Genomic DNA, 25,923 nt, shown 5'->3' with positions numbered 1-25,923 from the left:
AACTACATTTTCATGTCACTTAGTTCATAGAGGAAGGATTATATGAGAAAGACCACCAAAGAAAAAAGGAATCTGCAGCTTTGGAAAGCCCCTTAAATTGGCTTCCTAAGTAGTTTTCAGTAATCATGTCATCCATCATTTTAAGTTTCACTGATTATACTATCAATTCAAGAATTGTCAAAAGTATCAATACAATTATTGCTTCTGTTAATAAAAAATGCAATTAAAAATCTATTAGAAATACAAAAAGCAGTATTATATCATAAGATGCATAGATTTTCTTACAAAGCTCTCTATCATTAGATAAAAGATATAATATTCACCTGTCATCTTCCTGGAACAGGTCACAGCTTTTAAGTTTTGAAAGTGCAATTTGAAAATGGAGTTCTGTAACACAAACGTTTTATTTAAAAAAATAAGTAGCATTTTATTGTCCCAACAAAATTCTGCATAATTGGTTTGAGTATAATTTGTTGTTGCTGTAAAACTAAAATGCAAAAATCCAGTATAATTGATTTGAATATAATTTGTTGCTGCTGTAAAACTAAAGTGCACGCAGAACAGATTTCTGTGCAGGAACTTTTTATTTTTTTACTTTTATAGCTAACAAAAAATAAGGTCACCTCAATCTACTGTAGGTACCTGCATGAACATGGCTTGCAAGCAGGATTTAAGCATAACATTCAACAATTAGGAATGTTATCCTGAGGCAACTCTCACTGCATCAAAGACGTGTCTAGAAGCAGAATAATCTTTACTTACAAAGTTATTTAATTTATACTCCTAAACACATAATCACAATCAGACTAAACATATTCCAAACATTTTATCCCTTTCTTAAAAAGTCTCATCTGCTGCTTAAATATACATAATGGAAGCATTCACTACAGAACTATAAGAACTGCCCCCAATATGTGCAAATTCAGAGTGTGGAGGTAATGGTCTTGTTGACTTATGCTCAGTATATAGATACAGCAAGGCCTCATCCAGTATTACAAATGAAGAGAATACAAGAAAGCAGATCCTGCAACTTCTAATTTTACCAAAGCATGTTGTTAATTTATGTTTGACTCTATTTCTATGCAACACTTCTGAAAACACTATACCACTGAATAAAAATGAACTACACATCTTTCATAATTGAACCTTAACTGTAGGCTACTCATATTATGTAACAGTATATGGCAGCGATCCCCAAATATTTTGGCAGCCAGCACCAGTTTCATGGAAGACATTTTTTCCACTGACTGGGAGGGTGGAGTGTGTCCTTCCCATTTAACATTAACAGTGCCAACACTTACCTGAATTCCTCACTCCATAAGGTAGATCAAACTTATCACTTCCACGTCTTGCAGATATATCATAAAAATTACTTTCGCACAAGAAAGGACAGAAATTATCCATCCTAAAAAGAATGGAAAAATACTTATTTGTATTTATGTGGTTACTTTACACTGTTTTTCCAACTGCCTATTTCTCACCAACTAAACTCTTAATTTACTATAATTAAACAACGAAAAAGGGCAAAAAACACAAATAGCTATTGTAATAATTGACATACATAAAACATAGTATACTAAAATAACAACACCACAGACACATTTTTAAAAAATTATTCCAGAAATATAGGATGAAAACTGAAAAGGCCATTTCTCTGATATCCATACTGTCTAATGAAACATGATGAATAAGATACCCAGGCATCTTACGAGGATCTCAGTGTAATGAAGTAGACTGCTCACATGAATGTGCATATTTGAATTATCAGAACAAAGTAGACATATAGTCCTTAAAATGGAAATACAAAAGCTGGCCCCATCGCTAATCAGACAAAAATGAACTAGCTATTAATTAGAAACAAAGACTGAAACAAGATCTTTATTAAAGGAATGTATTAAAAACAAATAAGTATAATTTCTGAAAGATAAGCTGAATTGGAACACCGATATCATGTCAGTTCAGTAAAAGATTCTTGCAAAATTTCCATTAAGTATAGTTCAAACGTTTCAGCAACTCTGGGTAGGACTAAACAGGTTTTTCATACCTGATATTCCTGGTCTAGGAGAATCAACAGAATCAATCTTCTGACAAGGATTATTTTTGTCACCAAACCAGACATGAACTATGGAATGGATTCAAATAAACAATCTCCTTTGAAATATCATTGTAGTGAGAAGATACTGCCTGCTCTAAGAATTTGCTCTAAAATAGTACACTAGGCCCTGGGTAATAGTTATTCTGGTCAATTGGACAAATTAGGAATTGATTATTTCACGTTTCAAGACAAACAAATTCATGAATGAAGCAAATGAAATGCTTTACACCTGTAAGCAGTTTGTCCATATCATCAGATTGACAATGTAAAATATATTTATAATAATCTAACCAGACCAGCTATTTTATTTATTTTATTTTATTTATATATAATGTATATATACATACATACAGTATTTGCACACTTTTCAGTCAGTGTTAACTCATTATAACTGCCTGGATTATCTTCACAAGAGCACCAAGAAAGCAATGGCAAGTGGTTTGTAACTGTCTTTTTCCTAAAACTGAGAGTGACTTCCAAGGTCACATTCATGACGAATGTGGAACTAGAACACAATGTCTCCAGATCCTAAGCTCCTGTCTGTATCTTAACTGCTACATCAAACTGGCTTTCATACATCGGGTACAACTATTAAATAGCTTTTTTTTCTGTAAACTGAAGGTAGACTTTTGGAACATTGTTGTTATATCAATAACTATGCCATTTCATTGTCACCAACTTCCCAAAAACATTAAAAACATTTTTTTTTCCAGAATAGGAAACACCTATGTAGTGTTGCATTTGTAGTATGTAGAAAAATGTAGTATGCATTTTTCAAACAATTTCCCAAATGCTGCAAAGTAACAGAGTAAGAAGTCCATGGAGGCTTCAATATATGTTAAGTAAATAACTACAACTAAAAGATAAATATATTCAATAAAAATAATGTTATAATTGTTAATGTGTATTTTATTTTTTAAAAGATGATTATTGCTTATTTCAATACACCTGATATATATATATAACAAGCAGATGTAACAATACATTTTGATATGCCGACAAAAGAATATGCACAAATATTTGGGATTAAGAGGTAGAACTAAGGGTATATCTGGTCATGTCACGCTTCTTTAACTATTTAAGGAGTTGACCAAATGTATGCAATTGCCAGTATTGGTGGCTCATTTTGCAGTGCTAGCCCTTCAGTATTAGGGCATTTTTATTCAGCAAAATTCAGTTTGTAAAATCATAGAAATATTTAGAAACGTACATTTCATCAGACCTTTTAATGTACACACCATACACACATGTAAGGTGGCTAAATCAGATTTTTTTTGCCACTGCTTATTTGTATTTATTAGTTGCAAGGGACCTGTTGTGGCCCGGCAGGAGCCATTGGAGCTGCCACCAGACTCCGACAGCGAGGGGCCCTATGAGTCGGCCCTGGAGAATGTGAAGGACCCTGGACAGGGTTCCGACTCCGAGCAGGGCACAGAGAGGCTGGTTGGCCACCAGGTGGCCTTGGATCAATGTGGAGGAGACAAGGGAGAGTGAGCCAGAAACCAACTGTGAGTTGTTCCGGGATGCACGCCGTCGAAGAGCTACTCGGCGTCAAGAACAACTACATAATTACAGAGGTAATTACACTCAGCTAATGGTCATTAAGCTCCTCTCCCAGACTATAAAAGAGGCTGCTTGTGCCACGCCCTTCTTGCAGAAATCAACGTTTGGGACTAAAGAGAAACGAACTTGGCAGGCTGGATTGCTGCCAAAGTCCTTATCTATTTGTTTATTTGGCTTTCAGCCATCGAGAGTCTGAACTTGCTATTAAAAAACATTCTCATTTACATTTGTCTCAGCTTTTGCTAATGGATGGAGGAGGGGGGTCAGAACAGGACCCATTTTTGAAATTATATTTCTAAACAGATGGTCCCTTCTCTCTCTCCCTCCCTCTCTGTTCATTCATTTTTTTAAAAAATGTAATCCAATTATGTGTGTCATCCTCAAAATCTGCCATGTGTTACTTTCTTTCAATCAGTATATTCTTTCTGTTGACGCAATTCTGCAGGTTCCTCGAAGCGGTTCCAGGTCACATGAGGCCTCTGTTTTTTAAATGACTTTAGAGATTGTTTTTCTGCAGCTTCTGCAGACTCTAAAAACCATGCAAAAGTTTGGCCCATACAGCTTGGCTGTATGAGAAGACATCCCATTCTCATGTAATCTTCACAGCCTCTAAAAGTTGTGTGGCAAAGGGACATTTATTTAGAAATAGAACTCTTGAGGATAGCTGTTGGGTGTTGGTGAATACTGGCATATCACCCAAAATGACATGGGGCATCACCTTTGACAATGTGTCATTGGTTGCCATCATTACTAGATCTAGTATAGCTTGTCTAGGAGAACGCTTCCTTTGTTATTCATTACAGAAAATAACTTCCATGAAACTAAACTGAACTTGTACCATATAACAACTCTGTGGCCATGTAAAAATTGTTTCCTTATAGCCACTGTCATTTGGGGAGAGGCAAGATGGGCAGAATACTAAAAGTAGAATTGTGACATAAATCCCACCCCTTCTGTATATACATTCTTACACAACACGTATGCATGAAAGAAATAAAGCTTGCTGTATGGAGCTCAATGCTGATTTCATTCATTCTAATATAAATAGCAAGTTCCTATAGATAGATATGTTGGTAGCATATGGCTTTAAAATGCTACTATTTTTCACCAGTGAAACCATGCATTGCTTTAGGACAGTATCACAGATTATTAAGGCAGAATGCAAGCAAGAGTATTCATACATACAAGTCAACAATTTACATTTTGGAAATGCAGGAACAAAGTTATCAATTACAAAAAATAAACTAAAAATCCTCTCCTACAAGTGAGAAAAATTTGCGGATGTAAAGACACTTATACTAGTAAAAGTCAGAAGTCAAACCTAGCAGTTACATATTCAAACCTTTTTTCTAATGATAAAAGAGATTCTTGTAGCCATTTCTGAAGAAAACGAACTTGGAATGTTCTCAGTCAATATTATATTGGTTCAGCTATGGCATAGTTTAATTGATATTGGTGCATCAACTTTTCCAGATTATCGTAATCTTTACTCTAGAGCAAGGGGTCTCCAAAAGTCTTCAATCATGCTGGCTGTGGAATTCTGGGAGTTGAAGTCCACAATACTTAAAGTTACCAAGTTTGGAGTCCCTTGCTCTAGAGTTTTTAGTTGTTGTGCCTTTGGATAATTCTTGATTAGTAGGCAATTGAATCTAAGTTCTCTCTTGACTCAATAAGGGTCATGGTTGATACCTTACATCAATGTAGACAGTGCTGAGCTCATTCCTTCAGGGGAATGTAATCCTATTACTAACCTAAATAACCATTTCCATCACTTTCTTTTCTTACTCACTGTATAAAAGTGGAAACATTGGTTTTGAAGTTGCAACGTTTTCTGCTGAGAGAGGACCATCTAGAAAAAGAAGAAGAGACTGTATTAAAATAGATTGACAGAAAGTGAAGATTCCATTTTATATATATAAAATTTGTCTCGTGATCATTGCTAGATACACTTGGAGAAAAATAAGCAGTATTGTTTGTCAATAGGAAAAAATTATACTTAGAAATAATAATCAAGTTGAAAAGGATTTTAGAAATCATCTATTTTCCAGGTGTCAAACTCAATTGTGTCACGTGACGTATCACGTTTTCTTGTCTTTGCGGAGCTGGGGTGGGTGTGGCCTGCCCATGATGCATCTGGCCTGTGGGCTGCCAGTTTGACACCCCATATCTATTCCAACCTCCTGCTCAGGATTTTCTAGAGCATCTCTGATAGATAACGATGCGGTCTCTGTTCCAATACCCCTAGTGTTTTTATTTAAAAATGCTTATTTAAAAGTATACACCAACCACTCCTTATTTATTTATATACTAACTAATCCAATGGTCCTAGAAGACTCAAAAAATACAATTAATCTACAACTGAAGTAAATGTTTATTTACTATACTTGCCTGCTACTCATCCTGGTCCCCAAATGGCTAATGACAAAACATCCCTCAAGCAAAAATAAAGTCACTCATAAAGAATAATTTAAAAGTCTCAGCATCATCAGATAAGACCTATATATATAGTCATGGGTTCACCACTATATCCTAACATTCACAGCATGCTTTCTATCTGGTGAGGTGCGAAGGTTGGGCTTAAAATGCTCCTCTGAAACCTCATAAAGGGACAGATCCTAGGCAGCTTCATTCATGAACTGCTGACACTGTTGTGCAACCACTTTTTCCACCAACTTCCCTAAGAAAGGGAGATTGGATGCTTGATGCAGATTGTCTAGCAATGACTTTTTGCAGAGGGGACAAATAAACACCTCTTTAAGAGGTGGAGAAACAATCACTTCTCGAAGAATTTGCCACCACCAGAATTCAACCACTTGTCACTTCATGGGCATCCTTAGCTAGTCAGGAGGGACATGGATTTAATGAATAAGGGGACAAGCTCACAATTATAAGGTATCTGTCCACCTCCTTAGGCCCAACAGGTTCAAACCATTTCCAGATAACATGGTTAAACAGAGCCATCAGACAGTTATCTGCAAACACAATAAGGGCGAAGAAGTACTAATGCTTCACTGCCCTGACAAGACCAAGGCAGCTCTAACCCATGTTCAATTGAGTTCATCCTTCACTGATTTCCACTTTAGTTTCAGTTTCAGTTTCAGTTGCGTTTATTTATAGGCCGCCCTTTTCCCTGAGGGGACTCAGGGCGGCTAACAACTTATGGGAGGGGAAGACATAAATAACATAAAAATACAATATGTAGTTAATATCAAACAACATTCATTCAACATTCGGGCGGGGGCAAACTATGGTCTTTACCCCCAGGCCTGGCGGGATAGCCAGATCTTGAGGGCTGTGCGGAAGGTCTGAAGGGTGGTGAGGGTACGAATCTCCACGGGGAGATCGTTCCAGAGGGTCGGAGCTGCTACAGAAAAGGCTCTCCTCCGCGTAGTTGCCAGCCGGCACTGGCTGGCAGATGGCACTCGGAGGAGGCCTAATCTGTGGGATCTTATGGGTCGAGAGGAGGTAATTGGCAGAAGGCGGTCTCCCACTTTAGACAGTTCTTCTCCCATTTCCTTTGCCTCAACTATTTCATAAACCATGAAGAGTGATGAGAGCCATAGGAGGAAAAAGTTTGCAAGGGTGCAATCCAGTTCAAAGCCTTGGCACCCTCTCATTCCAAATTATGACCAAGGCCAAGCTTCATTTTGGACTATACAGCAGACCATATGTAAAAAACCCAGCTCCCTCTGAAACACACCTGGGATCATAGGTCTCCAAGGGCAGACAGATTTAATAGTTCCCACCACCCAATGGCAGGGGGCAGTGCCAGAGTAACTCATGGTTACCAGGGAATAACTTGACCATAACAAATGCAGTTTTGCACAAATCCATCTTATACACAGGGTGCAGCTCAGTAAGCCCATGAAACACTACTACTTTGGGAGATGCACTCTCTCTCTAAAGGTTTCTGGGTATAATTCAAAGGACTGGTTATCACCTATAAAATTCTTCCAAACACAAGACTGGGTTCTTTATGGAGCTTCCCATTTCCAACTGCCTCTGTTGGTCCCATAAAATCTGCCAGAACACTTGGTGTTGCAGTGCTTCACCTATGGAGCACCATTTCTATTTTCAGAGACATGTGATCAGACTGTGGGATCAGCCTATCTAGAAATAAAGATCTTGAACAGAATATGCAATGGCCGGCCCTGTTATTGTAACGGTTTTCCTATTCTGGATATTTATTGTGTTTTGTTTTTAATTCCCTTATTTTTATAGTTGTAAGTCGTCCAGAGGTGCTCTTCCAAGCTGGGTAACTATATAAATAAAATAAAGTGTCATTTATCTCTAAAAGGTGTTCCTGTGAAAATCAGGCACCTGAAAGAAGAAGGGAAATCTCTGAGTTGATACTATCTAGCAGCTGATAAAACAAATATAAGGAAATGTGAGGGAATGAAAAACTGGAGTTGCTTGGGGAAAGCAGCTACAACAAGGCAGAAACATTTCCTACCCCTAATTCTATTTTTTTTATTATTTTTTTTGTCAAGCGTGTATAAGGTAATAGATATAGGTATATACAAGGTTATGAATACATGAAATGGATACAAATAAATGGGGTTAATAGTAGACAGTCTAAGGTTAAAGTTGTGGGGGTTTGGGGAAGAAACAGGTAACACATTGACCACTCTGTTGCTGAAGTCGTATTTCCGGCAATCGAGTTTGGTACGGTCTACCTTCAGTTTGTATCTATTGAGTGCCCGTGTATTGTTGTGGTTGAAGCTGAAGTAGTCATTGACAGGTAAGAACATTGTAGTAGATAATTTTATGTACTACGTTTAGGTCAGACCGAAAGCGTCGTAGTTCTAAGTTGTCTAAGCCCAAACTTTCAAGTCTGGTGGCATAAGATATTCTGTTGCGAGCAGAGGAGTGGAGAACTCTTCTTGTAAAATATCTCTGGACTCACTCAATTGTGTTAATGTCCGATATGCAGTGCGGGTTCCAGACAGATGAGCTGCATTTGAGAATTGGTCTAGCAAATTTTTTTTTGATCTTGTCAGTAGTACAGAGTTACCAGAGAAGAAGCTACTCAGGATTAAGTTGACAACTCTTAATATGCCTTTTTAGCAATGTTGTTACAATTGTCACAAAGCTAAGCTCATGCTTCTCCCCTCCCCACTCCCAACGCTGTAAATATTTACAGCCTCAGAAAAATGACAGGATATAGGTTCAATTCATTCCCCCATTCTGAGTTTACTTACAAGCATGCAGACTGGTATTTCAACTTCTTGGCATATTGAGACAAACACTGGAGTTTTAGAATCTTTTGGAAATCCGTAAGCAGTTTCATACTACACAGCTCTTCTAGGCTACAAAGGCTCCTGGAACAGGCTACCTATATATGAGCTTTGGTGGTTTGGGTCATTTAGAAAGGAGTACATGTAGTCGTTGAGTTACAACAACAATTGAGCCCAAAATTTATGTTGGTAAGTAAAACATTTGTTTAGTGAGTTTGCCCCATTTTATGACTTTTCTTGCCACAGTTGTTAACTGAATCATTGCATTTGTTGAGCTAGTAACATGGTGGTTAAGCAATGGACTCCCCATTTACTTTGGTTATCAGATCACAAAAACTGATCACATGACCGACCCCAGAATACTGCAACCATCATAAATATGAACCACTTGCAAAGCATCTTATTTTTGATCATCTGACCATGGGAAAGTTGCAATGGCTGTGTGAAAAATGGTCATAAGTGATAAGTAACTTTGAACGGTTCACCGACAAAAGGGCGCCCGACAAAAGCGCGCCCGACTAAACCGCAGTGACAAAACCACGAGTTCTAAACCGTACCGACAAATGAGCGCTGAAGCGTGCCGACAACAGCGCGCCGACAGAAGCGCACTCTAAACCTAACCCTAACCTTAACTTAAATCACGCTTCTGTCGGCGCGCTGTTGTCAGGGCGCTGTTGTTGGCGCGTTGATGACATCGCGGTTTTAGCACCGTGGTTTTGTCGGCACGCTTGCCTTATGCCTTCAATCTTTCTCAACATCGAGGTCTTTTCCAATGTATCCTTTCTTGTTATTAAGTGGTCAAAGTATTTGACCTTCAGCTTCAGTATATGTCCTTCCAAAGAATAACCAGGATTGATTTCCTTTAGGATTGATTGATTTGATTTCTTTTTGGTCTAAGGGACCAAAAAGGGACTCGAGTCAAGTTTCTTCTCCAACAACACAATTTGAAAGCATCAATTCATCAGTGCTCAACCTTCCTTACAGGCCAATTCTCACTGTCATACATTACTACTGGGAAAACCACAGCTTTGCCTGCATGGACCTTTGTCTCGACTTTTTAATATACTGTCTAGATCTGCCATAGCTTTTTACCCAAGGAGCAAGCATCCTTTAATTTCATGGCTGCAAATTGCCATCTGCACTGATCTTGGAGTCCAAGAAAATATAACCTGTTATTGTTTCTATTTCTTCCCTTTCTATTTGCTAGGAAGTGATGGAATCAGATGCCTTGATCTCAGTTTTTTTTAATGTTAATTAGTTTCAAGCCAACTTTTACACGCTCTTTTACCATCATCAAGATGGTTTTTGGTTCTTCTTCACTTTCTGCCATTAAAGTGGCATCATCTGCCTATCTGAGACTATTGTTATTTCTCCCAGAAATCTTAATTCCAGTTTGTGATTCCAGCACAGCATTTTGTATGATGTATTCTGCACATGTTAAATGAGTAGGGTGGCAATATATGGCCCTGTCATACTCTGTTCCTTATATTGAACCAATCAGTTGTTCCGTGTCTGGCTTCTTCACCTCCTTCTTGACCTGCATAGCCTTGGCACTTAGCACAGCAGTAATTCTGCACCGTTGCCTTTCATTTTTACCCTAACCTTTCAAGAGCTTTGCTTTCTAAACATGACAAACTAATTTCTAACCACATCTACAAATAATTAGGACAAAGGAAACGATGGCTTTTCTAAGAATATATTGCCATTACCCCAAGCTGTTGGTCTTCCACAGGTTGCTATGTAATACAGCATACATCACTCCAGCACCCAGGACCATCATGAATAAGATCTGTTTCATGACCAGCATATCTGAAAAACAAATATTAAATGAGGCTTTTATCTCTAAAAGTTCATTGTGGGCATGGGTACAGTAGAAAAGAGTTTATACAGTGGGGCAAAAAAGTATTTGTCAGCCACCAATTGTGCAAGTTCTCCCACTTGAGAGAGGCCTGTAATTGACATCATAGGTAGATCTCAACTATGAGAGACAAAATGAGAAAACAAATCCAGACAATCACATTGTCTGATTTGGAAAGAATTTATTTGCAAATTATGGTGGAAAATAAGTATTTGGACACCTACAAACAAGCAAGATTTCTGGCTCTCACAGACCTGTAACTTCTTCTTTAAGAGACTCCTTTGTCCTCCACTCATTACCTGTATTAATGGCACCTGTTTGAACTTGTTAGCAATATAAAAGACACCTGTCCACAACCTCAATCAGTTACACTCCAAACTCCACTATGGTGAAGACCAGAGCTGTCGAAGGACACCAGAAACAAAATTGTAGACCTGCACCAGGCTGGGAAGACTGAATCTGCAATAGGCAAGCAGCTTGGTGTGAAGAAATCAACTGTGGGAGCAATAATTAGAAAATGGAAGACATACAAGACCACTGATAATCTCCCTCGATCTGGGGCTCCACGTAAGTTCTCACCCCGTGGGGTCACAACGCGAGAACGGTGAGCAAAAATCCCAGAACCACACAGGGGGACCTAGTGAATGACCTGCAGAGAGCTGGGACCAACGTAACAAAGGCTACCATCAGTAACACACGCCGCTGCCAGGGACTCAGATCCTGCAGTGCCAGACGTGTCCCCCTGCTTAAGCCAGTACATGTCCGGGCCTGTCTGAAGTTTGCTAGAGAGCATTTGGATGATCCAGAAGAGGATTGGGAGAATGTCATATGGTCAGATGAAACCAAAGTAGAACTGTTTGGTAGAAACGCAATTCGTCTTGTTTGGAGGAAAGAGAATGCTGAATTGAATCCAAAGAACACCATACCTACTGTGAAGCACGGGGGTGGCAACATCATGCTTTGGGGCTGTTTCTCTGCAAAGGGACCAGGACGACTGATCCATGTACAGGAAAGAATGAATGGGGCCATGTATCGTGAGATTTCGAGTGCAAATCTCCTTCCATCAGCAAGGGCATTGAAGATGAAATGTGGCTTGGTCTTTCAGCAGGACAATGATCCCGAACACACCGCCCGGGCAATGAAGGAGTGGCTTCGTAATGTTGCAGAAAATGAGACAAGACCAGCTCTTTGTCAAAGGGAAAGGTTTATTTGCGCAAAGGTTCAGGAGCAAAACCTGAACCCCAAATGGCAGTTCTGTACAGTCTTTTATACTCTTTGACAACTTATCGATCATCCCCAAATACCTGGTCTTCCTGTGTCACGTAGACCCCTTTCCTGTGTCATGTAGACCTCTACACAATCTCCCAAAACAGAGACATGACATTCATTACTCATTTACCTCCCCACAGGGGGTATTGGTACAAATATCCTGTTTCATTTGTTTTAGTTAGGGGAAGCAAACAGAACAACTAATCTTAAGGGTAATCATTCCTTTATCCCATTCCACATGGTAAAGAAACTTTTAATACCCAAAGAATCTGTCTAGTTGTCAAATTCTCTTTTAGTAAGAAGCATTTCAAGATCCTGGAGTGGCCTAACCAGTCTCCAGATCTCAACCCCACAGAAAACCTTTGGAGGGAGATGAAAGTCTGTGTTGCCCAGCGACAGCCCCAAAACATCACTGCTCTAGAGGAGATCTGCATGGAGGAATGGGCCAACATACCAGCAACAGTGTGAGCCAACTTTGTGAAGACTTACAGACATTTGACCTCTGTCATTGCCAACAAAGGATATATAACAAAGTATTGAAATGAACTTTTGATATTGACCAAATACTTATTTTCCACCATAATTTGCAAATACATTTTTTTCCAAATCAGACAATGTGATTGTCTGGATTTGTTTTCTCATTTTGTCTCTCATAGTTGAGGTCTACCTATGATGTCAATTACAGGCCTCTCTCATTTTTTTAAGTGGAGGAACTTGCACAACTAGTGGTTGACTAAATACCCTTTTGCCCCACTGTGCTATTCACTAGTTATTTACTGGACTACTAATTCCTTTATCAGTCTTTCAAGCATAAGCAAATAACTTCTATTTCTATAGGGCTTCTATATATAATGGTGTTTACTAACTCTCTTACTATGACTATGCTGTGCTATTAGTTATGCTTACTCAGGAGAGTTTAAATGAAACACTTTTTTAAAAATGCATTTTCTCAGCTGGAGGGGGGGGGTGCAAGGTAGGACCTTGAACATACTGCTGATCCATCATATATTTTTTCAAGTTCCAAACTTTGTATTTTGCTAAGAGAAAATTAACTCACTCTCTTCCCAAAGATATACAAAATAATCCTATTTTGATGCATATGTATAAAGGTTCAATAAGTATGTGTATGCAAAATATTTGTCAACTTTGAACCAAACCTGGCAGCAGCCATTTTTCTGTTCCTCAGTTGCCACACATAGGGGAAGGGGGAAAGGAGGTTGGAATGCTTTACTAGACACAACAGAGAACTTTCTCATGAGAACCAAGGTCATCTCTACTGGCAACGAATAAGGTTGGGGAAGGAATACCTGGACAGTCTGCCAATTAACCCAATTAGCCAACGTGACCTCTCACACTTGGGGATGGGGTTATTTCTTATTTTAATTATACTAAAACTGGGGGAAAGGTTTACAACAGCTCCAGTGGTTAGTATATTCTGTGATCATGTGATCGCCATGATTTGGTTAATGACTACAACCAGAATTGCCAGATCTGCCATCTTAAGTTAGCCTGGCATGTGATTTTGTTTTGTTTTGTTTTACAACCACATTACCTAGCAATGGCCTCGGTCATTAACCGAGGTCTCTCTGTATAAAGAACTTAGTGAAGGATGGTATATTATATTTGTATTGCCATAGGTAGATCTCCATTCTATAAAGAAACAATATGAAATGTTCTTGGATAAATAATGAAACAACTATTAATTTAACTAGCATGTGCAATATAACATGTCTCATTTAATAGAACATTTGTATAGTCGTGTCTCAGATAACAGAAAATGAACAGAAAAATTGTGTAGTTATTGATGCTCATACTGTAACAGACTAAAAATACTGAGAAAATTCAGGGGGGGGGTGTTCCCATTTGAAGGAGCAGGAAAAGGAGAGGGGGGAAAAACAACTACAAGAATGACTAACTTCAGAACTGACAATAATCTGCAGATACTACCCTTATCCCAATCAAGATTTGAATCAATTTCACTATTTAATGATAAGGCACTGGTATGAGTACTGAGAATGCTAGAATAGGCTAAGAGTAAAGCAGAAAAGCTTATCCTAGAAACCGGCAATAGAAAGAAAGAAACACAAGATATGATCAGTACACAAATGTCCAAATAAAAGGAGAAAATAACTGAAGTTGAAGCAGAGGATAAAAGGGAACAGGTTTTTTTTGTTTTGTTTAATGCATGAAGGATGGATGTAAAAGAGTACAAACTTTCTAAAATGGAAAGGAAACTTAAGTACTGTAAAGGTACTGGAATGTGTCAAAGGCATTAATTAGCTAAACAAAAAAAAAACAGAACAGAAAATGCTAATGCTGTTCTTTCTGTATCTCAAACAATGAAGCTGCTTGTAATAGTACCACTTTTACCAGTTTTGTATCTTTGGATGGGCAAACTGAATGCACACCTGCACAGACTTGTGCACTGTGTCTAGGCCTAAACCTTCTTTTGCCTCACATCACTCCCTGTCCGTTTGCCTAACAGCATGTTACCATTCATTTTTTTGTTAACTCTTACAGCCAATTGACATATAATAAGTAGAATATAACTCAGATGTTCAACATACGTGATGTACACAACCTCTTTTCCTTTCCATTGACTCTATATTCATCAGGCTCCAAAATATAGCAATAATTGTGCATAAGCATGCAGGGTTTCAGTCCTTTCAGTCTGGCTTCTTGCCAAGATACAGCACCGAAACCGCTTTGGTCACACTGACCAAGATCTCTGGCGGGCCAGGGATGGAGGAAATTCCTCTATCCTGGTGCTCCTTGACCTCTCAGCGGCCTTCAATACCATCGACCATGGTATCCTTCTGTGACGGCTGGAAGAGGTGGGAGTGGGAGGCACCTTTTTACGGTGTTCTCCTCTTACCTCTCCGACAGGTCGCAGTTGGTGTTGGTTGGAGGGCAAAGGTCGACCCCTAGGCCCCTTAAATATGGGGTGCCACAGGGCTCGGTCTTGTCCCCACTCCTATTTAATATCCACATGAAGCCACTGGGTGAGATCATTCACCGGCACGGGATTAAATACCATCAATATGCGGACGATACACAACTGTATCTCTCCACCCCGTGCCAGCTCAGCGTAGTGGTGGACGTAATGTGCCAGTGCCTGGAAGCTGTCAGGATCTGGATGGGAGTGAACAAGCTTGCACTCAATCCTGACAAGACTGAGTGGCTGTGGATGCTGCCCCCGAAGGACAGCCCAGATAGTCCATCCCTAATCCTGGGGGGTGAAAATTTACACCCCTCAGAGAGGGTCCGCAACTTGGGGGTTCTCCTGGATCCGCAGCTGACACTAGAACATCATCTGTCGGCCGTGACCAGGGGGGGTGTCTTTGCCCAGGTTCGTCTGGTGCATCAGTAGCGGCCCTATTTGGATTGGGAGGCACTTCACGCCCTTGTCACCTGAAGACTTGACTACTGTAATGCGCTCTACATGGGGCTGCCCCTGAAAAGTGTTCGGAGACTACAACTAGTCCAGAACGCAGCCACACGAACGATACTGGATGTACCAAGATACACCTATGTTACACCTATCCTCCGCCAGCTGCACTCGCGGCCAATAGGCTTCCTATTGGTCTCCGAACGCGATTCAAGGTGCTGGTCATTACCTTTAAAGCCCTACATGGCTTAGGACCTCGATACCTGCAAGACCGCCTACTGCCGCATACCTCCCAACAGCCGAGGCTGGCAGCTCCCCGGAAGAGGGCCTTCTCTGTAGCGGCTCCGACCCTATGGAACGAACTACCCCCCGAGATCCAGACCCTACCCACTCTCATGGCCTTCCGGAAGGCTATTAAAACCTGTCTATTCCGGCAGGCCTGGGGGCTGACCTCATGACTGAGGTCCAGCCCCGACCAGAGTGGGTGCATGATGTGGTTTTAATCTATTTTCTCTGTTCTTTTTTTAAAAAATTGTTTATACTTTTTAAATATTTGTTTCTTTCTGTAAGCCGCCCGGAGTCCTCCGGGATTGGGCAGCCTATAAATCTATTAAATACAATACAATACAATACAATACAATTTTGTACATCTGAGTCTGCATTTTTCTTACTTTTATTTACATCTCAGGTATGGAATTTGAGTCAAAATCACAATATCAGTTTTCTTGTGTTTTACAGCCATTGAAAGAAACCCTATTATCATCCTATCAGTATTCTAAAGCTTCCTAATACTAAATGAAGTTGGTATTATTTAACAGCCACACTTGTAAGTTGAACTATGGTAGAATATAAAACATTATACTCTAAATAGGTTGAGAATAGCTTAAAATACCTGCCAATTGCCAATTAATTGCTCAGAGTTCCTTTTCTGAGATGGGCAATCATATAAATTGGATAATAAATAAAATTTAAAAACATACTGATGTAACTGTAACTTTAAAAGCATTTATTTTGGAGAACTAAAAACAGAAGCGTTGAACTAATTTCTAAACTGGATGTCTGAAGTTCCTGAATTCCAGTGTTTTGCAAAAACATTTTAAAAAGTAAAATCAGAAGTATGTAGCACTTTCACGCAATCACTGGGTTGTTTTGAGATAGAAACAGAAAAAGTGCTATGAAGATTCTCACTAAAACTGAACTAGTCCCCCATTAGGAAAAAATTATTCTGTGATACCCAGATCTTATCCTCATATTACCCAGTGAGTGGAATTTCAATTAGTAAAATAATGACAATATCTGGATACCCTATAAATTTGCTGTAATTAATATTGCGTAATATTGAACATTAAAAAGTCAATCTGAAAACACTTTTGGCGTCTTTATAAAGTAGGCACCAATACAACATCACAATTGTTTTTACATTTAAAAGCAGCATAATTTCCATTTCCCATGCTTGCTTGCAACAATACTGAAGTTATTTCTTAACCCTGGACTGATTGGTTTATTTAACATGCTTTTATTCCACATTTTAAGAATAAAAGTCTTCCCAAAATAACCACACCAAAATAATGTCATGCATTATATATTAAAATTATTATATCTCACACACACACACCAATATACATACACACACACACACAATATAATCTCACATTTGATGAGATAAGTGGCTATAAAAAATTCATTATTAAATTTTTAATAAAATATTTATAGTTTTGGTAGTCTTTAAAGGAACTACCCAAAAACATCAAATTACCAATTAGTGTGGGATCACTAATTATTTTAGAAACAAAAGATGACCATGTAGTGTTTATGCAGGAGTGAGCTTAATGACAACAAATTGCCTTCAGGGTTCATCAAAAAGCTTTTTCAAGAAATAGCATTCCAGATAGCAATAGCAGTAGACTTATATACCGCTTCATAGGCCTTTCAGGCCTCTCTAAGCGGTTTACAGAGAGTCAGCATATTGCCCCCAACAATCTGGGTCCTCATTTTACCCACCTCGGAAGGATGGAAGGCTGAGTCAACCCTGAGCCGGTGAGATTTGAACCGCTGACCTGCTGATCTAGCAGTAGCCTGCAGTGCTGCATTTAACCACTGCGCCACCTTGGCTCTGGGAACTCAGTCTTTTCTCTCAACCAAAGCATTAGTGGGTTCAGAAAAGTCAACTCCCAGCTTCTGAACAAACTCATGTAGGTGTAGCCGCCTATTTTAAAGGTCAGCTCAAGTATTTTCTTAAAGATTGGAAGAGAACAGGCAGGTAGTATAACCATTACGGGATTGAAATACTATAGAATGGTCCAGGCACAACTTTTAATCAGTTGCATTCTACTCTACCAGAAGGCACCAAATTATTTTTAGATAGCTCAATAAATCGTATTACAAATGCCTTGATGTACCAGAACATATGCAACTGAGACTAAGATTGCCAAACCATAAAAGGGTGACATCGAGTTTATTAATCTAAACTGGCAAGAACACTTTTTAGCACAGCCACCACTGCCATCTACCTTAACAAGAGAGCACATTCTATGAAAACAATCTAAGCTGTAGATTTAGTGTTCAAAATGTTAAAAAAACAAACCTTTTGTTTGTTTTACAATTCTTCCAACCAATTTCGACTTTCCTATCTATCTTCCAGTTTCCCTGAGATTATGTTTCAATAGGTTCCTTCTTCTTCATTTTCAAACATGAATAAACCTTTTGTAGACCTATAAAGAAGCATTACCTGTTCCTGAGACCAGATGAGGAACCTTAATCCATAACCTTTTCAATTGTTAAAAAGGAATTCAAACCCCGGGTTTTTTACTCCCACCTGTAATTTATCAGAATCAGGTAGAATCAAGAAATATAGCCTATTGATCTATTAGATTCAATAAGTCCTATGGATAATAGAAGGCCCCAGAAGAAAGAGATATATGAACCAAAGTTTTCAGCTAGGATGATTTCAAAATTTACCAGAAATATTTGTAACCCTGCTTAGTCGTTGGCAACTGTGAAATATGTTTTTTGCAAAATATGCACTTGTATGGATTCATTTAAACCAGGGGTGTCCAAACTTGGAAACTTTAAGACTTGTGGACTTCAACTCCCAGTATTCCCCAGCCGGGAATTGAAATCCACAAGTCTTAAAGTCCCCAAGTTTGGACACCCCTGGTTTAAAACATAAAGAATGAAACTGTTGGGAATGAGGAATTGAAAGTAAGGTACTCAGGTGTTCAGAGAAAGTGAATTAGTGAAGTTGTGAAGCATGTATGTGGTTAGAACAACAGTATAAAAGATAGGGTTCAAGATCAGCTCGGAGCCCTTTGATTTATAGCAGTCCTTGTAGGACTTGCTATTTCTCATTGGCCCATTGCAATGACTTATTAATTCTATTACTGCTATTATATCTTTTATATCTATTCATTTTAATGTTCCAAATTATTAGAAACAATAAACCTCTGATCTTAAAGTAGGTATTATTGCTTGTGTTGTTGCTTTTGTTTCCTATTGGAATTTTCCTATGACAAACCTTTGTACTGCAGTAAATACATAGACACATAAGCATTAAAAATAGACAAATAAGCAAGGCAAATGTGGTTAGAAGAACAGTATAAAAGATAGGGTTCAAGATCAGCTTGGAGCCCTTTGATTTAGGGCAGTCCTTGTAGGACTTGCTATTTCTCTTTGTTAACTCTTTGTTAAACATAATACTTTATGCAAAGCAACTATTTACTGAGTCAAATTGCTGACTCTGCTTCCATTTATCAATGTATACTGGACATTCAGGGTTGATGCTCATAGCCAATTATTACTTTTAGAAAAATATTTCTACAATATTTTTGAGCATGGAGTAAAACAAACAATGCTGCCGGTTTATCTATGCAACACAGAAGCAGTTTGTGAGTTCAGCAGGAGCAAATCACAGCATCTTTCTTTTGATTCCTAAGATGAAGTCAGCAAGTTTCTGCGTGTTTGGTCTGGTGGTTTGCTGGGTGGTTTTGGATGAATGAATGGAGAGACAGACTCAGATTCTATAAAGAAGGATCAATGATCAAGAAACAGTGAAATCCAAAAGATCTTTAGAGAGCAGCCAGGAATAGAAATAATAGCTTTTTGTATTTTGTTTGAATATGTGCATTTATTTATCCAGCAATTAATGTTATGGAAGAATACAAAACAAGACATGATTTAAGGCAAAGAAGTAGTTTTAAACTGCAAGCACTAAAACTATTTCCGTCATGAAATCTATTTTTCTTTCTTAAATCTAAAGAACTGTGCCTTATTTTTACCTATTTGTAGCAAATATTAAACATTCAATGGCTACTTCTATATGTATGTGTCAAAAATGCTCCCTCTGATATTTTTATCTGTCTGAAATGAACTTTTACTACAATTTTGGAAGAAAAATATTAATAATGTATTTACTGACTCCTTGTGGTTCCTTGAAAAATGGCTAATAGGAAGGAAATAAGAGGAAGGTGGCTGTGCCTCATCAGCAGATATGGATGCTAGCTTAATGTCATTACAGGTAGCCCCTGACTTACAACTACAACAGGTAGCCCCTGACTTACAACTACAACAGAATCTGTCCAATTCTTTGCTTTTTAGATGGTCATTAAGTGAATCATCAAGGTTTTTAATTGAATCCACAGTCACTAAATGATGTCATAGTTATTAAGTAAATCCATTGTTGGTTAAAACTGGAAGCAAATATCGGTTTTCAGCAAAAACAACTTAAATTACAGTCATGTGATCATGGGTTGCTGCAAATGGCTATGAATGCAGGCCAGTTGCTAAGCCCATGAAATACGGTCATGGGCCATGGGAGTGTAGGAATTTTGGAACTGGGTGGTACCGTCAGGGGTGGATCCATCAGCACTGAGTGACAAGTCATAAGTAGAAGACTACCTGTATGCTTTGTCATGATAACCCAGCCAGCAACACAGCCAACAAAATTTCAGACACTCTTGGCATTTCCATCCAACAGTTTCAACCAAAACTGTCAAGCTAGAAGTAGAATTGAGCCAAAAATTTTGGCCTCCCAGAATAGCCAATTGCTTTTAGCTAAAGCAGATTATGTCAAAAGTAAAAGGCATTACTTATTGGTACCTCTCCCAAATATACTTCAATGTATAATTTGATGTTTGTAAACATGTACATCACATGCAAAAAATGTATTTCAGACATGTCAGAAGAAAATTCCATTCTGTGCGATAATTACCTACAGAAAAATTCACATATAGCATTGCAATGAAGAAAGCATTACACACACACACACATACATACATACATACATACATACATATATATACATCAATATTCACATAAATACAAGTTATTTAAATATACACTGGTGAGTCCAAGTTCATTGAAGTTAATAATATAAAGATTTACTTTAAACTTACTTTAGTATATTAACTTTAATGAAATTTAATCTATATAAAGCATGACTGTTATGTAATACTTCTAATGATATCAGCTTCTGTACTGTTGGTGTACATAGGTAGACACATGATAACTATAATCCTAAAAATTATGTAAACTACTTTGGGAACATTTTTAGAAAAAATATTTTTGTATTAAGGCTATTGTGTATACATGCTCAAGCTTTTCTGAACAAGGAGATTTTTGCCTCTTTAATGAAATTCTTACATCATCACACAAGGTTTAATGTTTTTTTTTCCTTAGTTGCATGTGTATATATAAAAGATATGTAAATAATCTGCACAGAATCACTTTGATTGATAAATGTTTTACATAAAAAAGATATAATTTTATTTCAGATTGGTCCAGAATATAAAGTTTCAACAACAAATCCTATCCTAAATTTAAAGCTGTCTGAAGGAGTTATGATCCAATAGAGAGGAACTCCATCGCCAGGGATCATATCTGCTCCAAAGACCATGATAATGTAGGTGGAAAATTCCATACACATTTCCTCTTATGATAAATCTGCTAAATGCAATGTTGGCGGAGTGTGGCAGAGAATCAGAGCTCTCTCCTTTGAGAGGAGCTTGGATTGAGTCCCTTCAGCTACACTGCTTCAGAACTGACAAGAGACAAAGTATAATAAACATCTGCCAAGAGATAAAGTATGATAAATTCTCAGCCCACTTCCTGCCTTGTGGCCCAGTGTGAACTTAGCTAGGACTGTGCATTTGATAGATATTCTTAGATTTTGTATTACAATCTAATAATGTAATGTAATGTAATGTAGTATTATAATAATGTAACATAATTATGCATATGCATGCATAAGCGCACCAGTGTGCCTACCATCCCTGTCCTACTGTCCCCATTCATTTCCTTTGTTATGTCCGTGTTCATACTTATAACTGCTATACTATACATTTTTGACAAACTAATAATAAATAAATATATCTTGCCCCTTTCAAAATAAACAGCAGCTGTGTAAAGCTTAGGCAAGAATGATTTACAACTTACAGAAAAGGCCATCTTTACCTTTTGTATGACCAAAATTCATCTCAGAAAGGTGGGAAGGAAAGAACTTTTAAATATACAAAATGGGAGGCATGCATATGCTGAATTATTTGATGTCACTTTAAAAAAAAAGTAAAGACTCTATTCCCTCTTCTCTTTAAATTCACTGCATAAGCTTACCTAAAGGGCTTAGCAGAAGAAAATGAAAATGCAACGAGCAATTGTACATACCTGAAAAGATGACTTAGTTTTCTCCCCCAAAATTATTTTCTACAATCAGACGGTCGCCTTAGATTCGCTGAGGATCGCGCTGCGCTAAATTTACCCAGGCGGGAAGAGTTATGGTAGCCAATTTTTTCTAACTGGGAGGGGAAGAGAGGTTTTTAACCTTTCGCCCAGCGGAGATGTTGGCGTTACGATAGACTGGCTTTTTTAAGATAGTTAACGAAGAAGGAGAAAAAGTCACACCCAAGATCAGGTGTGCTTCAGACGAAAGGTCTCCAGCCTCGAACATTTTACAAACAAGGCAGCGTGCTCAAATAGGAAAGCACATCCTAGCTATGCCTGGCACATAGAAAACAAGCCGAACTGTGTAATCGCGTCGGCGGCGGAGTTCGCTTCCAAGGCGGCGCCGGGAAAAGCTTCCTTGCCAAGTCTTCCTTGCTAAGTCTTGACAAGTCGGAGGCGCCGCAGAGTTCATGGCGTCCCTTAAAGTGGGCGCACGGGCGAGCAGGGAAAAAACGAAGGAGGCCGGTAAAGCCCCCCCCCCCGCCCCCGATCCGACTTGCACGCCGACTCCCCACCCCCAAGAAAAGCCTTCGATAGGCTCGTGCGACTTACTTCTGAATCAACAAGAACCACGGCCGCCCCAAACCCACACAGACATCTCACTAACGCGCCTCGTTCAAATTCAGACAAGCACACCTCCTCGCCTTCTACCGCGTGCCTTGACCGGAAAATGCAGCGCCGCCATAAAAAGCCGCGTCGGGCCCCACGAAGATAATGATCTAGGTGCCGCCGATTCGGCGAGGCGAGCGTCTCGGGCCCCGGGCGATTGGCTGAGCAGGGAAGGTCCCGGGAACTTTGCAAAGATTTCTCCCAGGTCGACGGGACAGGACGCCCGCTCGCCCTTTAGGAAGGGATTACCTATCCTCGGCGTTTCCGCCCGCAGCGGCGCTTACCGCGCTCGGCGGCCAGTCCTGTTCCGCGAATAGCCCTGGTGGGATGCCGGGCTTTCCTTTCTCGGCGGCGGCCTTTCTGTTTCGCGGTGGCCGCCCCTTCTTCTCCCGCCCTGCAATTCAGGCCCCTCTAACAGGGAAGGGATATGACCTCATCTGACAAGGAGGCCGGAGGAGTGAGGAGGAGAGGGGGTGTTTGCAGCCAGTTTTCGCCTTGAGGAAGGCGTCTGTGAGCTGGAACCTAATGGCCAGAGAAGCAGCGGGGCAAGGCATAAGAGCAACCACAGGCTCCGCCTGTTGCGGCTGCCCAAGCCTTCCCGCTAGGTGAGAAAGAGGAAATTTTTACTCGGGGCGACCCCACCCTGCCCCACCTTGGTGGTTTCTTAGTCGAGGGACAAGACTAGGCACCATCACCTTTCAGGCAATCCCTTATCTCCAGGCAAAATTACGGTATTATATATATATGTCAAAATTCATCCCTACTTTCATGGGCAAGCCCACAGCAGGATTCAGCAGAGATAATTTATGCCACAATTGTCTCCCATGTTATGTTAAACCATTGGATGGCTTGTTTGGTTTTGGTTTTGTGTTATGTTAAACCTACCAGTTCTACAGGCCTCTTTACTTTTCCAAACACCCATTGACAGATTTTAAATATTAGCCATCCCCAATCTCTTCTTGTCATAGTGGGTGGGGTAACTGGGAAGACAGGGTCATGATCCACTCCTCTGGTAGATACCACATTGATGATGGCTTCCATTTGTGCTGTGTAAGATTGGTGCTCCCAGATTCTTCAGCACTGCTTCAGAAATAACAAATTCCTTCTCTTAAAATTCTAACTACCACATAGTTTTCTTGCAAATAAACCACACAATGATCTGTCTATACCAGTGATGGCGAACCTTTTTTCTTATGGCATGCAAAAATTGTGTGAGTATGCACTATCACGCACGCATGCCCACATCAATCCTCTCTGCCCACCTGCACATGTACACACGAGCCCCTCCCCCCGTGCATATGCACATGCCCCCCCAGGCTCTGAATAGCAATAGCAGTTAAACTTATATACCGCTTCATAGGGCTTTCAGCCCTCTCTAAGCAGTTTACAGAGTCAGCATATTGCCCCCAACAATCCGGGTCCTCATTTTACCCACCTCGGAAGGATGGAAGGATGAGTCAACCTTGAGCCGGTGAAATTTGAACAGTCGAACTGCAGAACTGCAGTCAGCTGAAGTAGCCTGCAGTGCTGCATTTAACCACTGCGCCACCTCGGCTCTGAAGACTATCCTAAAGCCTGGGGAGGGCGAAAACGGTGTCGCCTGGGTCCCCGGAAGTGGATCGTTTCCAAATTTCCATTTGACCTGTTGGGGCCATTTTTCGCCCTCCCCAAGCTTCAGGAAAGCCTCCGAAGGCTGGGGAGGGCGAAAAACGGCCCCAATGGGCCAACCGGAAGTTCGGAAACAATCCGTGTCCGACTTCTGGAGGGCTGCGGGAGGCCGCTTTCACCCTTCCTGTCAGCCTCTGCTTCGCTGCTGTTTTTCAGCTGCTATTGAAATGGGGAGGGGGGGCATGGTATTTGGGAGGGGAATCATTATGTACTGGAGGATTGTTATTCGGAGCGGTCCTGACCATCTATCTGCGCATGTGGAAGAAGGAAGTTTCCTGCCAAGGCTAACTGTCCAGCATTCCAGCCTGATGATGTTTTTTGAAGACATCTCCCACCTGACTGTTGGGTGAATTATTATTGGACTATGCAATGGGGTGCCAAAGGGAGGGGATTGAATTATACATCATATCTATCACTTTCACGCCTTTTTACTCAGACTCAGCTTTGCTTTGCTACTCATCGTTTGTAATTAGTAAAAGTACACTTAATTCTAAACCATGGAGTTGAGTGGTTTCTTTCTTGATTATTAAACGAAGGAGCACCTGACATTAAGCTGAGTCTCACCTCACGCCCAACCCGGAGCGAACACCTTCCGAGGGGGGTGCTTTCAAAGAAAAGAAAAAAAAATGTCTTTACAAGGCAGTGACCAGGAGGACGATGTGGGAGCAACGGCAGGCCCATCATTAACAGAAATGCCGGCCGAGCTGAAAGTGGAGGAACCTACTATTCGACCCAGGTGGACTTGGGGAATGGGACGGAAAGAGGAACCCGAGGAACCACTAACGGGTCACAAGGAGGAGGCCAGGAAACCAGCTGCTGACTGGCGTGGATCTAAGGAGGAAGACTACAAGATGTCCCAAGCCATAAAACTCCTTGAAGAGGCGTGGGGCGAACATCGGGCTCGAGAAAGTGGTGTGGAAAGAGGCCCAGTGGAGGAACTAGAGAGAAGGTACCCGTTGCATAGCTTAAGGGAGCCGGGGGGGGGGGCGAAGGGGAATGTGCACAAGAAGACCCAGCACCAACCTCTCCCCCTGCAGCTAGAGACATTCCGAGAACGGGGGGGGGGGGCGGCAGGCGATGTCGGATGACTAAGGTCCCACCCTTAAGTGTAAAATATGATGGAGAACCCAGTGGTTTGGGGTTGTTCATAATTCAGGTCTGGAATTACATGCAAATATATGGGCCTGACTTGGATTCGGATGAAGCTAAAGTAAGAATAGTGTTAATGGCTCTAGAGAAGAAAGCAGCTGAATGGATGGTTGGGTTACATAATAGTGATTCCCCTCTCCTAAGAGACTTTGATGATTTTATGGCCGCAATGAGAAGACACTTTGACAACCCTCTCTCTCACCGAGTGCCGGGCTAGAATTAAATTTACGATCCTCAGACAGGGGAAAAAGACTGTGCCTGAATATGTACAGGAATTTCAAGAATTGTCAGCTTATATGAGAGGATGGTCTGAAGAGGCCTTATTGGATCGTTTCGCGGATGGCTTGAACAAAGATGTTTACCAGCAATGTGT

At 40.1% G+C, this 25,923-nt stretch overlaps 1 protein-coding gene across 7 annotated transcripts in view; it reads right to left on the bottom strand.

The window, feature by feature from the left end:
• The window catches only part of ST3GAL6 (ST3 beta-galactoside alpha-2,3-sialyltransferase 6), a 61,978-nt gene that overhangs the window by 13,507 nt on the left and 22,548 nt on the right, over positions 1-25,923 (bottom strand). For 3 of the 7 annotated variants that reach the window (XM_087721371.1, XM_087721373.1, XM_087721372.1), the window contains exons 4-7: positions 10,605-10,704; positions 5,448-5,507; positions 1,302-1,405; positions 324-387 (exon numbers count right to left, since the gene is read on the bottom strand). In XM_087721371.1, coding sequence (XP_087577497.1) covers positions 324-387; positions 1,302-1,405; positions 5,448-5,507; positions 10,605-10,704 — 328 coding nt within the window. Of the gene's footprint in view, positions 1-323; positions 388-1,301; positions 1,406-5,447; positions 5,508-10,604; positions 10,705-22,067; positions 22,429-22,676; positions 22,734-22,760; positions 22,909-22,982; positions 23,253-25,923 lie in introns of those variants that run through there. The other 4 variants (XM_014073203.2, XM_014073200.2, XM_014073204.2 and 1 more) reach the window with 4 other exon arrangements.

The sequence above is a fragment of the Thamnophis sirtalis genome, unplaced genomic scaffold (assembly GCF_051295495.1).
Source record: "Thamnophis sirtalis isolate CommonGarterSnake01/CBP01778 unplaced genomic scaffold, rThaSir2_p1.2 scaffold_8, whole genome shotgun sequence".
NCBI classification, from domain to species: domain Eukaryota; kingdom Metazoa; phylum Chordata; class Lepidosauria; order Squamata; family Natricidae; genus Thamnophis; species Thamnophis sirtalis.
The sequence above is the reverse complement of the archived record's forward strand: the minus strand, read 5'-3'. Positions and strand labels throughout refer to the sequence as shown.